Here is a 12,971-nt window from a genome sequence, read left to right on the forward strand (position 1 = left end):
CCTTCTGTTGAACATTAATCATATACGTACATAAGCAAGCAGCCTCCATGACTGAATTTGATGGGCGTTTATTTTTCAACTAATGCAAAATAGTAAAACAGATGAAAAAAAGAAGAAGATTATGGGATTGAAGAATAAAAAGAATAGATTTGAAATAGCGAAAAAAAGAGAGCAAACTTTGGCTTCACCTGTTTTCCTCTGATACACAAATGTCAGCCAAGAGATAAAGATAAAAACACATAATGAAACAACAAAATATTTCATATCCCTAACTTGAACTAAACCACTAAACTCTCTTCATCAGATTTGAAAACAGTCACTAAACCCTACTTTTATACCATCTTCTTCCTCCACTGACTTCCCATTTCTGCGGATCAGAGACCAAACTTTAAAAAAAAAACTGCTTTACCCTCTGGATATCACTGCCCGAATCATGCTGCTATCAAACTGTTCGTCGTCCTTCCTTCTCATCTCAATGATCTTCCTGTGTGAGTTTGAATGCACAGCTGGGATGAAGGTGGGGCTTGAGGCTGGTCGGTATTCTGGAACTAGGCGACCAGATCTGAACCTCACTCCGCAAGCATTGCAGAGGGTCTTCGGTCCACTGGGTCCTTCCCTCCACTGTGGGGTCTTGGTTGTCTCGCAATGAGTGCATTTGCGGACTATCCCATCCGAGTTGCTTGCCTCCAGAGTGGAAGAGACCGTGCGGGTGGTCAGGTGGATCTTGCGTTTCTTCTTGGCATGTTGCTCAGAAGAAAAGTAACACTCGGATTCAGGTTTGCCCGGGGTTGACTTCTCGGGCTTTCGGGGTTCAGAGGGGAAAAGGTAGCTAAGTCTCAGTGTTGTGGGGCGTTTGCGCTTGCTTCTCATGCCTTTCACAGGGAAAGCCAATCTCTGAGATCCATTGTTGTGGGTCGAGAGAGAACCATAACTGTTCTCGAGAACTGACACTGGACTTAAAGACTGAAATAGTTTCGAAACTTTGATTTCAGGAGGAGCTGAAGATTGGTGGAGAGTGCTGGACAAGGCTTCAGAAGAATAGGACTGTTTCTGCACCAACGAAACCAAACAAATCAGATGGATTGCAAAATCAGGAACACAATCAATGCACCAGTAAAGTAAGTGACACAAGATTATACTCGGATTAGGAATACCCTCTACATGAATGCTGCTAACTATGGTTATAAACACAGCGGAAAGTGAAAGATTGACATCACTCAAATTATATGAGTAACTAAATAAGCAAGAAAATTTCAGGTAGAAAAGCTTTTTTTACTCAAATTGGGTAAAAATCAAAACAAGTAAAATGCAAAAGTGATAAAAAAAACAAAGAACTCACCAAAGCAGGAATGTTCCTTTGAATATCCACACGAGGGGCCTTGGCCATGCCAGAGCCGCAAGAGGTGAGGTCAGAAGGCAAAGTGGGGAACATATCCATGGGAGGAGGCTCAAGGTCTTGAAACCTGTCAACCCAATCTCCTTCACCATTGGTGGTATCAATGTCATCAAGAGGGACGTCAAGGTGATTGATGAGATCATCAAAGAAATCACCAGAGAGAAGACCTTTGAAGTCATCCTCAGCTTCAGCTTCAGGTAACCAATTCATGCTATCTATCTAACTGTACCCAAGAAAAGATAAAACACATTCAAAAATCAGCGTAAAATTCACCAAAAGCTGAATTCAAAAACAGCTTCATGTCCAGTTAAATAAAAAAAAAAAAACTTTGGGGGTTTCACTCAAAACTCTGACACAATCAGACAGAGACATATGCTAAAACAATTACAAAACAGAAAATTTACCCAATACAATAACAATGACGACATCATTTTAAGGTAACGAAGATTGAAACAATTCCTTCAAACATCACTGAGAATTTAATTAAAAAAATCACAGAGATAAGTGTCGGTTCACACACCAACAAAGCAAGCAACCAAATTTATTTCCTACATTTTTCGAAAACAACGCAAAACGTAACAGAGGAAAATGCAAGACAAGACACAATAAAAGAGAAAGCTTTTACCCTAACGAGAGAAAGAGAGGGAGAGAGAGACGCAACGAACCTTGTAATATAATTCGACTATACAGAGAAGAGGAGAGAGAGAGAGAGAGTCGTCGTACGATGACGAACTGGAGATGGTCTCAAATTGGGGATTTAGGGATTGCAGGTTCGACTTTGGGAGGGAGAGAGAGAGAAAGAGAAAAGGTAGATGGGAGTTTTCAATGTCTCGTCAGTTTCTTTGAGAGAGAGATTCATTCATTTAAAATAGATAATAATGTAATACTATTACTTACTTACTTACTTACTTGTATATGAAAATTATTATTATGGAAACTGCTTTTCTTAACTTTAAAGAAAAATCTTAATCAGTTTCTTTGAGAAATAAAAATCTCTCTATCAACGCGTTTTACCAAAAAGAAAAAAAAAACTCAATTTTGGTTCTTTTACATATGTCAATAAATATATATATACACTAACTGAAGTAGTAATAGTATTTGTTAAGTTAATCCAAGTCAATTGAAAACGTTGCACTAAAACTTGTGGGTACAACTGTAACATTAAACCTCTTCTTGCAATTAATAAAGATATTGTATCATTAAAGCTGATATATATAAGGTAAGTAAAATATCAGTCAAATATTTTATCTGAATGGGTTTTAAGGAATATATGTCGGTGTAATGAAAGGATAAAAGAAAGAATTTACCCATTTTAACATGGTAATAGTATGTCGACATGGAAATTAAAAGATGGTAATAACACTTAATGATGGTCAAAAGAATTAAATAGAGAAATGATTGCGTGGAATAGATCTAAAAAGGAAAATAGGATAAGCACATGGCAAAATAACCTTGAGGGAAGGATGGTTGATAGATCTCGATCTCTAGCAATAATAATAGATAGTATCATGAATTGATGTATAATTTAATTTACGTAGCAAACAAATAAGTTGGGTTTAACATAATATACTAAAAACCTTTAGTATAATAGAGAGAGTCAAAGTGAAATGGAGAGATCACCGACGAAGGATTAAGAGACGAGAACCGAAATAATAATAATAATAAAGATGATTATGGCGTTTCCTCATGGGAAAGTGGGTCCCTTGCCTAACTCTTTGCTTCCATCTCCCACATGATATGTTTCATCCCTTTCACTTACTATCTTCCTCCCATCAATCAATTATTATTATTAGTATTTTTTATATAAAAAAAAATTAATATACACGATCTTCATATTTCTTTTCATTTTTTCTTCTTATATAGTTTATATGATTTTTTCTTCAAAATTTTTGACATATTATTGTTTACACTGCGTCGTTGATAAGAAAACAAATATCACGTGGGGGTATATTTACTGCTTTTGTACAATTTGTTTTATAGAGATTTGTATGAACTGTACTTTAAATTGCACACAGTCTGTTGCGTGAAAAATGGTACAGTCAAATTCAAACCAGTTAGTAGTGTACTTTCTCAAAAAAAAAAAAAAAAAAAAATTGTGAAATCTTATTACTTTTATCTTTATTGATTAAGCTCACTTAAACAAAAAAAAAAAAAGAAGCACTAATTTTGTGACTTTACCTGTTTTGTTTAGCCTTTTAAAATAAAGTAGATAGAGAGTTTTTTTTTACTTGTGATTTTCCCTTTTTCACCTGTAAGGTAAGGCAACACCCAAAACTTTTTCTTTTTCCACGAAAAGTAGAAAAAGAAAGAGAATAATATTACAAATTGGACCCCAAAAGCTTCTTCAAATTGCTGATTTGGTCCAAAATATAGTGACAATGATCAAATCTTAACTTTGGAGGTTCTTCTCCTTTTAGCGTTTACAAATAGAAAGAAGAGGACGATCAATAAAAGCATCAATGCCACTGGTACGAACTTCCATAGCTTCTCTTCACCCATTTCTCCCAATACGCTCTTTAACTCACTCGGCAGATCAACAATGCTTCTCTTAGACTGCACACGAATCATGGAGTTTAGTCTTATATCAGACAGAAACTAAAAGGCGAAATGTGAAGACAAGAAGTTTCTTACACTTGAGATCAACTTATTCGACACTAATTCATGTTCTTTGGCAAAGATTACTTTTGCATATTTGTAGAGCTCCACATCGAGGTTGTTAAGCGATTTGATCTGCTGAATGACCTCTTTAGGAACTCTTGTACGCGTCTGTTAGATGCATTGTCAAAAGATTTCATTATTCCAGCCTTCTCTCATTAACTTTACTAAGTTTAGATCATGTACGAAAACACTTTACCCCTCTTGTAAAATTTGCTGGAGTTATTCTCTTCAGAGAGTTGACCCGTCTGGTTCCTTGGGACTTTCGTAAATGAGTGATGCAGCCTTCATAGACTTCCATAAGGGTTTTTACCGTCATCTGAAGTGTATATATAAAAGTCACACAAGGTCTCAAGCGTTGATAATAAATTGGAAAAGGGATTCTACTTACATTCCCACTCTTAGCTTCTGCCTTATTCAATGTAACTTCAGATGTACCATTCTGTAATGTCACAGCCATTTTCAGCAAGACAATTACAAAAATGACAGTTGAACAAACAAATTATTACCTTCTGCAGCAGGACTTTACCTGAATATTACTCTTATCTGACCCGGTTTCTGAAATTGTGACACTTGCTTCTGAAGCATCAAGGAAATAAAGTTGACAATTTGGTGAGTGCAAGTACAACCATTTGTTATCCTGACTTTAAATACAACAAAAGCAATAGAAAGCCTAGGCTGTATGCACATGAACTGTCATATCATCATTCTACTTACTCTAAGAGACTATGATTAACCAACAAAGAAACTTTAATAAACCCAGGGACCCAGAGTAACAAGACACAAGTCTAAAACAAAAGAGGGCAAGAGAACCTTTAAAGATGATGTGACAACAAGAAACATAGATCAGAAAAATCTTCATGATGAAAGACAATCAAACCTTATACGATAATCCCCAAATAACAGAGAACAATAAGTAGCTTCCCTAGGTAATTAAAAATCAAACTCCTAAAAAGTGAATGAAAAATATCAGTCAAACATTTTAATGAATAATATGACGGGTTTTGACTTTCAAAAGCCAAAAACTAAAGTAAATACCATCTCCAAAGCGGTACTCTGAAAAAACTGTACACTGTGACTAAAAAAATGATCACCATGTCCTTCAACTAAGTTGCTAGATTCTCCTTAGATAGCCCAGCGATGGTATTAAGAAACTTACACCAACCTGATTTAAGAGCTTTGATTTTCGCAGTTGCATTGGACGGAACCACTTGAGACAGCACTTGAGAACCCACTACATTGGCAAAAAGTGATGCAGATTCCCTGTGCTCCTCTGTCAGTCCAACATACAACATGCTGTCTAGCCTCCTCTGCAAAATTTAAAAAAGCTTACAGAATCTGCTGCTTTTAAAAGCACAATACCAAGACGCAGTGAACTATGATGAAGAAGAAGTGTTACTACCTTGGCAACTTGGAGAACAGACTCACCAAGGCTTTTGAATTTCTGCACACAATGCCGAACCTCGTGTGCTTCTGATAAATGGGAGTTATTTGTCAATCCTGCAATCTGTGAAGTGAAATGAAAATGCTCTGGAGATCTCTAATCAATAACTTTGAAAACTTAAACAAATAGCATGAAAAAGTACCTGAAAAGTCGCTCCATTGTGGATGATGTCATGAGCAGTAGGCGCATCAAGATATTTGTGCAAAGGCATAAGCATCTCCTCCATGTCATACGGGTTATCGTCCTCAATGATCACTACCTCCTTCAATTTTCGTGCATCTCGCTAAGAAAAGCCAAGGATGAGTAAAAAAAGCTTCAGCCCAAGTTTTATGTGTTCTTATCATGTTCTAGCTTAAAAGCCAAAAAAGACGAATGGGATAGGTCGACATACCCGAGCAAACAAGTCTTCTCTCATCCATGGAACTAGGTATTTCCATGGCCATATGTCTAGTGTGCTTATTACATTACTCTTGCGTATGCGGCTAGACATCCTTGACGCAGAAGTTAAATTGGGATGCACCAAAAACCTAGCTGCTACCTCTACGGAAAATTCATAAGTGCTTAACACACGCGCAATAGGATCCCGAACTATTGTCATCACCGAAGTTCTCTCCCTCGGAAGCTTTGCCATCAAACTATAATCATCATGTGTGGCTAACAACTTGCACTTTTCCTTCCTATAAATTTACGAGTCAACACGATCTTAACTGTCCGAAGGTAGTAACACCACAGGCAAAATACTTTTTTCACATTGTTTTTCTTTAGGTAAAGGAGGCTAGGGAAAATTGATTTTCATATGAAACAATATTTAACTTTATATATGTCTAGCTAAGCTATCTAAAGTCAACTTAACAACCAATAGAATGTACAAACAGCATTCTGTAAGCCATCTTATTGTTTCCACAAGAAAGAGTCTTTGGCATCAAATAAAGACGTACAATTAGCGAGAGCACTGATGAAATTAAGATACCTTGGATTGAAGTGGAGCTTGTCGTAAGATCGAGGACATTCCTCAGAGCTATCATACAACTTCCTCAAAAAACTACAAGAGCACAAACACAGCCTTAACCACACAACAATCATAAAAGAATCTCTCAAAAACTTTTTGGTAAAGGAAATCAAATCACCAATGAAAATATGTTCTGCCTCCAGTTCGCGGAACGTGGAGAAAGAAGAGCAAATCCTTAAGCGAGCGTTTGTCTTTATTAACATGTTCTTCACGAGATGAAGAAGAATCAGCCCATTTTTTCACAAGAGTTTCGCAATGGCCAAAATCAAGTTCCGCAAAAGAGCCAATAACTGAGATATAATTTGCCAATTATTCCAAGAACATCAGAGACAAGTCCAGCTTTTTTATCAAATGAACAATTTTGTAAAACCATTCTGCATACATACCTGAGCTAAGAAGTAATAACCCAAGAGACAGCTTCCAAACAGAGTTCATTTGCATTGTGCCTCGATTCCAAACCCTACTGATTACCAAAACGATTATAAGTGAAAGAAGGATCAATCTTTATTCGAAAGAAACAAAACCCAGGAAGGGAAAAGAGTAGGTGATCAATCGGTGAGGATGAACATTAACGGTTGCAAGTTGTATAAAAACAAAACCGAAAGATTTTGGGGGAAGGAGACAGAGGAAAAACAGGGCAAAAGGGACCCAGAAAATCGAATAAAGAAAGGAACAAAGGAACAAGAGAGAGAAGCAGAGGCCTACGTGTATGGGGAATCGAGATCTCGTGCTCATAAATTCCCTCGATCGCTGTTTTGGGGGCAAAACTCGCTATCTACTAGGTCCTACGAAAACAAGGAAAAGATGTGTTTTTGTGTGTGTGTGTGATTACATCGATTGGAGGAGGAAGACGAAGAAGAAGAGAGATTGTGTGCGCTCCCGAGAGAACAGGGTCACGAGATTTTCTCTTGGTTTCTCGCCACCCAGAAAAATTATAAACACGCACTGAGGAAGACACTAGTGTCAAATTTGATTTAGCCAAACGAATTAATCTTTTTTGAGAGAGACCAATGCTTTTTTTTTTTTTTTTTTTCCACTAGTCAGTAATAGTATGAATGCACTTTCCTTTCTGGTTCGAGTGCGGTTTGACCAATGCCTTCTATATAATACAAAATGAAATACATAACCGGTTATCGGAACGAAAACCGAAATCGGTAAACCGTGGGTATACAACTATACATCCCCTCTTTGTGTAATATTTTGTTCTTCACTTCTTTTGGCCTTTTAGTTGCGTCTTGATCTTCTTGTTGCTTCTGGTGACATGTACATCCATCCCTCGTTGTGTGTGAAAGACCTCAAGGAGGAAACTTATAGTTACAGGATCATGGTTATGAGTTATGACTCATTTGTTCTTAGTCATTGCTTCAGTTCAATCATTCGTTCACAGATTTTTATGAGCATTAAAGTTTTCCGTTGAGATTTGAGAGTTCAATCCTGACAGTGGCCATACTTTATGCTTAAATGTTATAAGGCCTAAAGTCTAGAGTTTATTTGCTTTAAGTAAAAAGACCAGACTTGTCTACAAAAAAATGTTGTGGGTTCAAATGTCTCATGCTGATGGCGGATGCTGTCTCCTTTCAATCTTGTCATCGTTCCATTCGTTTTGCAATGACTTGTTTGTTTTCATCTATACAATAAAAATATCTGTTTTTTAATTTTTAATATAATTTGTTGCCATGTTTATTGTAATCCTAAAATATCAATAAATATGTATTTAACTAAAAATATATATAAATTCCTTTAGAGATAAATATTACCTCCATAGGTTTCCAATAAATAGCAAAGTAATTATACATTAACTAGTATGCTAGAATTCGTATAAATGGGTAATTATTGCCATTGGGATTGAAATGTCCTAAAATGAATTATTTTTTTAAAAAAGTTGGTGATGACAAAAAATCATCAAAGGTTGTAGATTTGAGAAATACAGTAGGATTAAAAATGCTTGGAAAATAAAATCTAGAAGGATAGTCGTAAACCTTTGTGTTAATCTTATGGTTTTAAAGAAGGTTTAAGATATTAATACAATTGGGCCTGATAATTAAATGGGCCTAGTGTCTTCTGTTTCTCCGCTTATCATTTTCTTAAGTTTATAAAAAATATTAAAATCGCAAAAAAAAAAAAAAAAAAAAAATTGCTGTCAAAGAAAAAAAGAAAAGATAAACAAAAAATTACAGACCTCATGAGTCAAAGGTATAGAGATTTTCTCACTCTTTTGAATCGTTTCTGAAAAAGTGCCATAACTCTAATAAATTCGATGATTTCGTATCATCTAATTTGTCGTGCAATCTTTTTGTCTTTTAGATTAGATTTTTTTTCTTTCATTAATGGCATCACGATATGCGACTAAATGTTTCTTCTCGAACTTAACGCAATTTGTGAAATAGCTTATTAGGGGTACTATTCAATAATCATGGATTTTAAACTCGTTGCTTCCTCTGGTTTCGTTTACAAGGGCTTTGTCTGAATGTATGGTTTTACTGTCTTTTTCCAGATATTGTGACACCATCACCATGGACTATGAAGAAAACTCCATTGAAGGAACATCAGGTTATGTGGAACCCATAACTCCTATGATCTCTAAAGGAGACAGTGGAATCATTGCAATTTCTCCACTCTGTGACCACTACAATAATCACATGAGGATTGATTCTCTTACTACTTGTTCCGATGAAGAAATCATTGAGTCTTTGTATCAAAACATCTTTAGTATTGTTCTCTGCCTTCAAACAGAGGAATCTGGTTATGGTTCTCACACACCTGTCTCTGCAGCTTGCCCTGGAGCTCCCATGAAGCTTACCAAGTTATCAAGAAACATCGATCCAGGATTCCAACGGAAACTCTTCTGACGTGACATTTCTTCTTTGTTCAATTCCTAACATTGGATTTAACTTTCTTGCACAAGACTTTGTGGTAATTGTGTACTCTGTTGGGAAAAATAGTTGGTCTTGTATTTGTGTTCATGTGTATTGTTATCATATCTTGAAATGCACACTATGAGATATATTGCATCTAACCAAGTAAATTTCATCAATGGAATTGCAAGATCAGGGAATAAGAAATATATTAGGTAAAAAGCTAATAATGTAGATATATCTGAGATGTTTTAAACTAAATAGGGGACTACATAGATCTCTCTCCTCACACTCACTTGATCAGGGAAACGTAAGCTTCATTTACAGAGACAGAGTAAGAAGAGGCCCAAATTATTCTTTTACCTTGTGTTGTTCCATGTATGCTTTATCAGCTTCTGCCACGCGATTCTGGAACATCGTCCATTCGTTTCTGCATCTCTCCCTCACCTGAAACCGGAGATAACACACACACTGAGGTTGTCAAAAGGATAGAGAAGCAAGTATATTAGTAAGTACAATAATGTGTGCTAATTATTACCCCTTGCCATGGAGATTTCCCCTCCTCCGACTCACCCTGTCAAAATTACATTATTGAGTCGAGATCATTCATTCAGATATATAAGAGCAGAATCTCTTCATTGCTCAGAGATAAATTGTAAAATCACCTGACTTCCAAGGGAAGGAATCACTTGATGGATAATCCACTGTGAATCTACCACACCAATCTTCTCATGAGCAGGCTGCAAATGGAGGAGACCACATACAGATGGAGACTTAACAAGGAGAGTTCATGAGATATAACAAAGCTCCCAAAGGAATTACACAAGAAGCAGAGGGTAGTGGTAAATAACCTCAACGCATCGTCTGAGAGCAAAATCGAGACCCCATCCATGAACAAGATCATTCTGCACCAGAAACAAACAAGATTGTTTTTAGGCTACCAAGTGATGGTCTGGAAGACTAGACAAACTCCTTTTGATAGCTTAATCAGAAACCAACGTAGATTCATCAATGCCACAAATTTGGGTCATGTGAATACCGATCGTAAAAAGGTGAATAAAGTTAAACAAAAACCTGAATCATATGCCATACACATCGCCATGCTTCTCTAGAAAATACAGGTGCCATAATCTCAACAAACCTGCAAGTGGGAAAACACACCTGTTATCGAAAATTGATATAAGCACTCTTCAGTAGGTTAGTCAAAGAGAGAGAATGAGAGAAAGAGAGTACAGAGCCGTACGCAGCACATGGAGGTAAATGTGGATCACTGCACCATCCTGGTTTTTCCTTAGTTTCTCTGTTAACCACTCAAAAACCTTAGAGACAGATTCGAATTCAGAGGAAAGGTAAAAGAGAGAGAGAGTGAGAGAAAGCTCTTACTTGTGGACATCTCGGTCACCTCTCCTCTTTGTCATTTCCCATGTAAGTCCGTTGTTTGGCTCTAAGCCTGGTTGAGAAATCTCCAAACCATGCTTCTTAACTAACTCAACGTACCTGAAAATTTAAAATAAAAATTGTAAAGATTGTCACTGATCTGCAACTACAATTTCAGACAAGTAATTCACCTATCTGCATTGAAGTGCTCGACTCCAAGATCTTCATCCCATATAAATATATACTCATAAGCTGAGACAACATCAGGATGCAAAAATCTCTTTGCATACCACCTGCCAAAGATAAACAGCTCAAGGTGAGGATTTTGTAGATAAATTTTCATGACTATTAGAAGAATTAGAGTATATCGTGCTGACCTACATTTCAGATTTCTTACCATTTTGTTTGCTTTTTTGCACTGATATGTATTGCATTTTTAGACCACTCAAACTGGTCCCACTCAGTTGTTCGGCCATCATAATGGAATAACAATATTTGGAAATCTTCAGAAAACTGAAGCAATGATGATGAAAGCAAAAATCTTTAAGTGTCAATACTCAAATAGTTTACAAACAAGAGGGGAGAAATTGTTGCAGAACCTTCTTAACAGCTGCATTAATGTTGTTTCTCTGCTCAAATCCAACTGTAAAAGTTACGAGATACTTTGGCTTCTTCTTCAAATCCTACAGAGGTAATGCTTTTGTTAAAGAAATCTCAGTCACTATATTGTTAGACTATGCCAATTGTGTACATGTTGCCACTAGAATTGGTACATCAATAAGATCATAGAACTTACTTCACTAGGTTCACCCCATAATCGGCGCAAGTAGAAATCTGTTTCTGCCACTATAATCCCAGGAGGAAGTAGTTCTGCACCATGCGGATTGGTTGGAACATATATCTGGATACATAGAAACAGCAATGATACATTTTTAATATCATGAAAAACAAAAAAAGTGCACTGCCTCATGAACTTCTGTATTATATATCTTCAATCTAGTATGTACGAAGATGGTTCTTGAAATATACCTTAGGAGACTTTCTTGAACCAATATCTTCAGGTGATCTGCCACCAGAAAACAATTTCCCATCTGACATGGCTACATCAAGAGATGACATAAGGCCTGAAGGTAAGCTAATCTGCAGAATACAAAAATACATCAACCGGTGAAAAAGAGACGTAAAAGGAAGATATACCAATGGATCAAAAACCTCATATACCTTTCTAAAGGAACCTAATGGTAATGTGATACCAACAAAAAAACCAAACACCACTCCCACGATTGTCGTTATGATAAGCTTCGCATTTTCATTTGTCCTTCTGGGAGCACCACTGCCAAAGATTAACAATTTAAGTAATTTTTCAAACTGAAAGCAATACAGAATTCGTTTATTACATCGAACCGCTAAGAACTATTTACCTCCGGTGCATCGTCCCCATCGGATTGCACAATTCTCAAACAATACTGCAAGAAGAAAAAAAAACTAAATTCAATCGTTAAAAAAGACTTTGAAGGACACAAGAAAGAAACTATTCAAGAACTGACGAAATGTTCTTTGTATTGATCATTAAACAATCCTGGAAAATTACATACACAGCAATAAATAGAAAAGAAACAAAATTCAAAGAATTCAAAACAATTCTAATTGACCTAATTGATTTGGGAAAGCATAACCGTCCAATTGATTAATTCAACAGTCACATTTATAGAAAAGAAACACAACAAGCTCATCAGAATTTCTACAGTGAATTTTTCAATAGTTGAAACCGACAGCTATAATTGCAAAAAAAAAAATTTTAAAATTGATCCTTAACCATAGATTCAAAATTACTTAAACAACAAAGCCGGATCAAAACCGAAACACCCATACACAGAAGAAATCGAAATCCGGCTCAAAAGAAAATCAAAAAATGAAGCAATTCAAGGAAAATGCGATAATACATACTTACACAGAGAATGGACAGGATCAAATTGATAGATTAGGGTTTCGAATCTCTTATACGATCTCGCAGGACTACTGAAGAAACACTGAGGAGAGAAAACGAGCCGATTGATATTGTTTTTCTCAGGTGAATTATAAGCCAACAAACAAAAAAAAACTTGTTTTGATATTTGGAAGAGCCCAACGCTTTGTTTTATCAAAAGCTTCACCTAAATATATGCATACGTGGCTTCCTATCTTTTGATTTTGTCTGTTGGTAGGTGTTTAATTACAACATCCCGTCTTAATGGT

The 12,971-nt window shown here is 36.2% G+C and overlaps 4 protein-coding genes across 12 annotated transcripts; 1 reads left to right on the forward strand and 3 right to left on the reverse strand.

The window, feature by feature from the left end:
* Positions 1-51: 51 nt before the first annotated feature.
* Positions 52-2,289, reverse strand: GATA11 (GATA transcription factor 11). 3 transcript variants are annotated; one of them, NM_100675.4, is made up of 3 exons: positions 2,062-2,289; positions 1,340-1,619; positions 52-1,050 (listed from the first exon to the last, which is right to left on the reverse strand). In NM_100675.4, exons 2-3 carry the CDS (start codon positions 1,604-1,606, stop codon positions 406-408), a joined length of 912 nt encoding a protein of 303 aa, NP_172279.1. In that variant the 5' UTR covers positions 1,607-1,619; positions 2,062-2,289; the 3' UTR covers positions 52-405. The 3 variants fall into 3 exon arrangements, with proteins under 3 accessions (NP_172279.1, NP_001077485.1, NP_001320942.1); NM_001084016.2 differs by lacking the exon at positions 2,062-2,289 and adding an exon at positions 2,022-2,054 and having other exon boundaries at positions 110-1,050; NM_001331749.1 differs by lacking the exon at positions 2,062-2,289 and having other exon boundaries at positions 110-1,050; positions 1,340-1,710.
* A 1,323-nt stretch (positions 2,290-3,612) lies between these two features.
* TPST (tyrosylprotein sulfotransferase) lies at positions 3,613-7,531 on the reverse strand. Of its 2 annotated transcripts, NM_100677.4 has the most exons (13): positions 7,210-7,531; positions 6,891-6,967; positions 6,623-6,794; positions 6,466-6,537; positions 5,887-6,172; positions 5,638-5,778; positions 5,454-5,558; positions 5,217-5,361; positions 4,581-4,630; positions 4,443-4,493; positions 4,251-4,370; positions 4,028-4,162; positions 3,613-3,949 (listed from the first exon to the last, which is right to left on the reverse strand). In NM_100677.4, exons 2-13 carry the CDS (start codon positions 6,943-6,945, stop codon positions 3,779-3,781), a joined length of 1,503 nt encoding a protein of 500 aa, NP_563804.4. In that variant the 5' UTR covers positions 6,946-6,967; positions 7,210-7,531; the 3' UTR covers positions 3,613-3,778. The 2 variants fall into 2 exon arrangements, with proteins under 2 accessions (NP_563804.4, NP_001320287.1); NM_001331750.1 differs by lacking the exon at positions 7,210-7,531 and having other exon boundaries at positions 3,705-3,949; positions 6,891-7,172.
* A 1,074-nt stretch (positions 7,532-8,605) lies between these two features.
* Positions 8,606-9,517, forward strand: AT1G08035 (uncharacterized protein). 3 transcript variants are annotated; one of them, NM_001331751.1, is made up of 3 exons: positions 8,606-8,643; positions 8,814-8,901; positions 8,999-9,492. In NM_001331751.1, exon 3 carries the CDS (start codon positions 9,018-9,020, stop codon positions 9,351-9,353), a length of 336 nt encoding a protein of 111 aa, NP_001320293.1. In that variant the 5' UTR covers positions 8,606-8,643; positions 8,814-8,901; positions 8,999-9,017; the 3' UTR covers positions 9,354-9,492. The 3 variants fall into 3 exon arrangements, with proteins under 3 accessions (NP_001320293.1, NP_683287.2, NP_001320294.1); NM_148446.3 differs by having other exon boundaries at positions 8,814-9,461; NM_001331752.1 differs by lacking the exon at positions 8,606-8,643 and having other exon boundaries at positions 8,707-8,901; positions 8,999-9,517.
* AT1G08040 (trimethylguanosine synthase (DUF707)) lies at positions 9,513-12,968 on the reverse strand. 4 transcript variants are annotated; one of them, NM_100678.3, is made up of 15 exons: positions 12,688-12,968; positions 12,158-12,202; positions 11,958-12,069; positions 11,766-11,876; positions 11,533-11,637; positions 11,336-11,419; positions 11,134-11,249; positions 10,928-11,029; positions 10,743-10,856; positions 10,603-10,659; positions 10,434-10,500; positions 10,211-10,264; positions 10,025-10,099; positions 9,898-9,933; positions 9,513-9,806 (listed from the first exon to the last, which is right to left on the reverse strand). In NM_100678.3, the coding sequence occupies exons 2-15, from the start codon at positions 12,175-12,177 to the stop codon at positions 9,711-9,713; spliced, it is 1,149 nt and encodes a 382-aa protein (NP_563805.1). In that variant the 5' UTR covers positions 12,178-12,202; positions 12,688-12,968; the 3' UTR covers positions 9,513-9,710. The 4 variants fall into 4 exon arrangements, with proteins under 4 accessions (NP_563805.1, NP_001322760.1, NP_001322761.1 ...); NM_001331753.1 differs by having other exon boundaries at positions 9,523-9,806; positions 11,958-12,057; NM_001331754.1 differs by having other exon boundaries at positions 9,546-9,806; positions 12,158-12,221; positions 12,684-12,968.
* Positions 12,969-12,971: the final 3 nt, after the last annotated feature.

This window comes from Arabidopsis thaliana (genome assembly GCF_000001735.4).
Source record: "Arabidopsis thaliana chromosome 1 sequence".
NCBI classification, from domain to species: Eukaryota; Viridiplantae; Streptophyta; class Magnoliopsida; order Brassicales; family Brassicaceae; genus Arabidopsis; species Arabidopsis thaliana.

Excerpts from the sequence above, each read along its gene's own strand:
- AT1G08035 (NM_148446.3), top strand. The coding sequence starts at position 8,976 with ATGGTTTTACTGTCTTTTTCCAGATATTGTGACACCATCACCATGGAC.
- AT1G08040 (NM_100678.3), bottom strand. The coding sequence starts at position 12,177 with ATGGGGACGATGCACCGGAG. Across the intron at positions 10,100-10,210 it reads CTCTCAGACGATGCGTTGAG|CCTGCTCATGAGAAGATTGG; the intron begins GTTATTTACCAC and ends CTCCATTTGCAG. Across the intron at positions 9,807-9,897 it reads GGAAATCTCCATGGCAAGGG|GTGAGGGAGAGATGCAGAAA; the intron begins GTAATAATTAGC and ends CTCCGGTTTCAG.
- GATA11 (NM_100675.4), bottom strand. The coding sequence starts at position 1,606 with ATGAATTGGTTACCTGAAGCTGAAGCTGAGGATGACTTCAAAGGTCTT. Across the intron at positions 1,051-1,339 it reads AAAGGAACATTCCTGCTTTG|AAACAGTCCTATTCTTCTGA; the intron begins GTGAGTTCTTTG and ends TCGTTGGTGCAG.
- TPST (NM_100677.4), bottom strand. The coding sequence starts at position 6,945 with ATGCAAATGAACTCTGTTTGGAAGCTGTCTCTTGGGTTATTACTTCTT. Across the intron at positions 6,538-6,622 it reads GGCAGAACATATTTTCATTG|TTTTTTGAGGAAGTTGTATG; the intron begins GTGATTTGATTT and ends GTGCTCTTGTAG. Across the intron at positions 5,362-5,453 it reads CTGTTCTCCAAGTTGCCAAG|AGGAGGCTAGACAGCATGTT; the intron begins GTAGTAACACTT and ends TAAATTTTGCAG.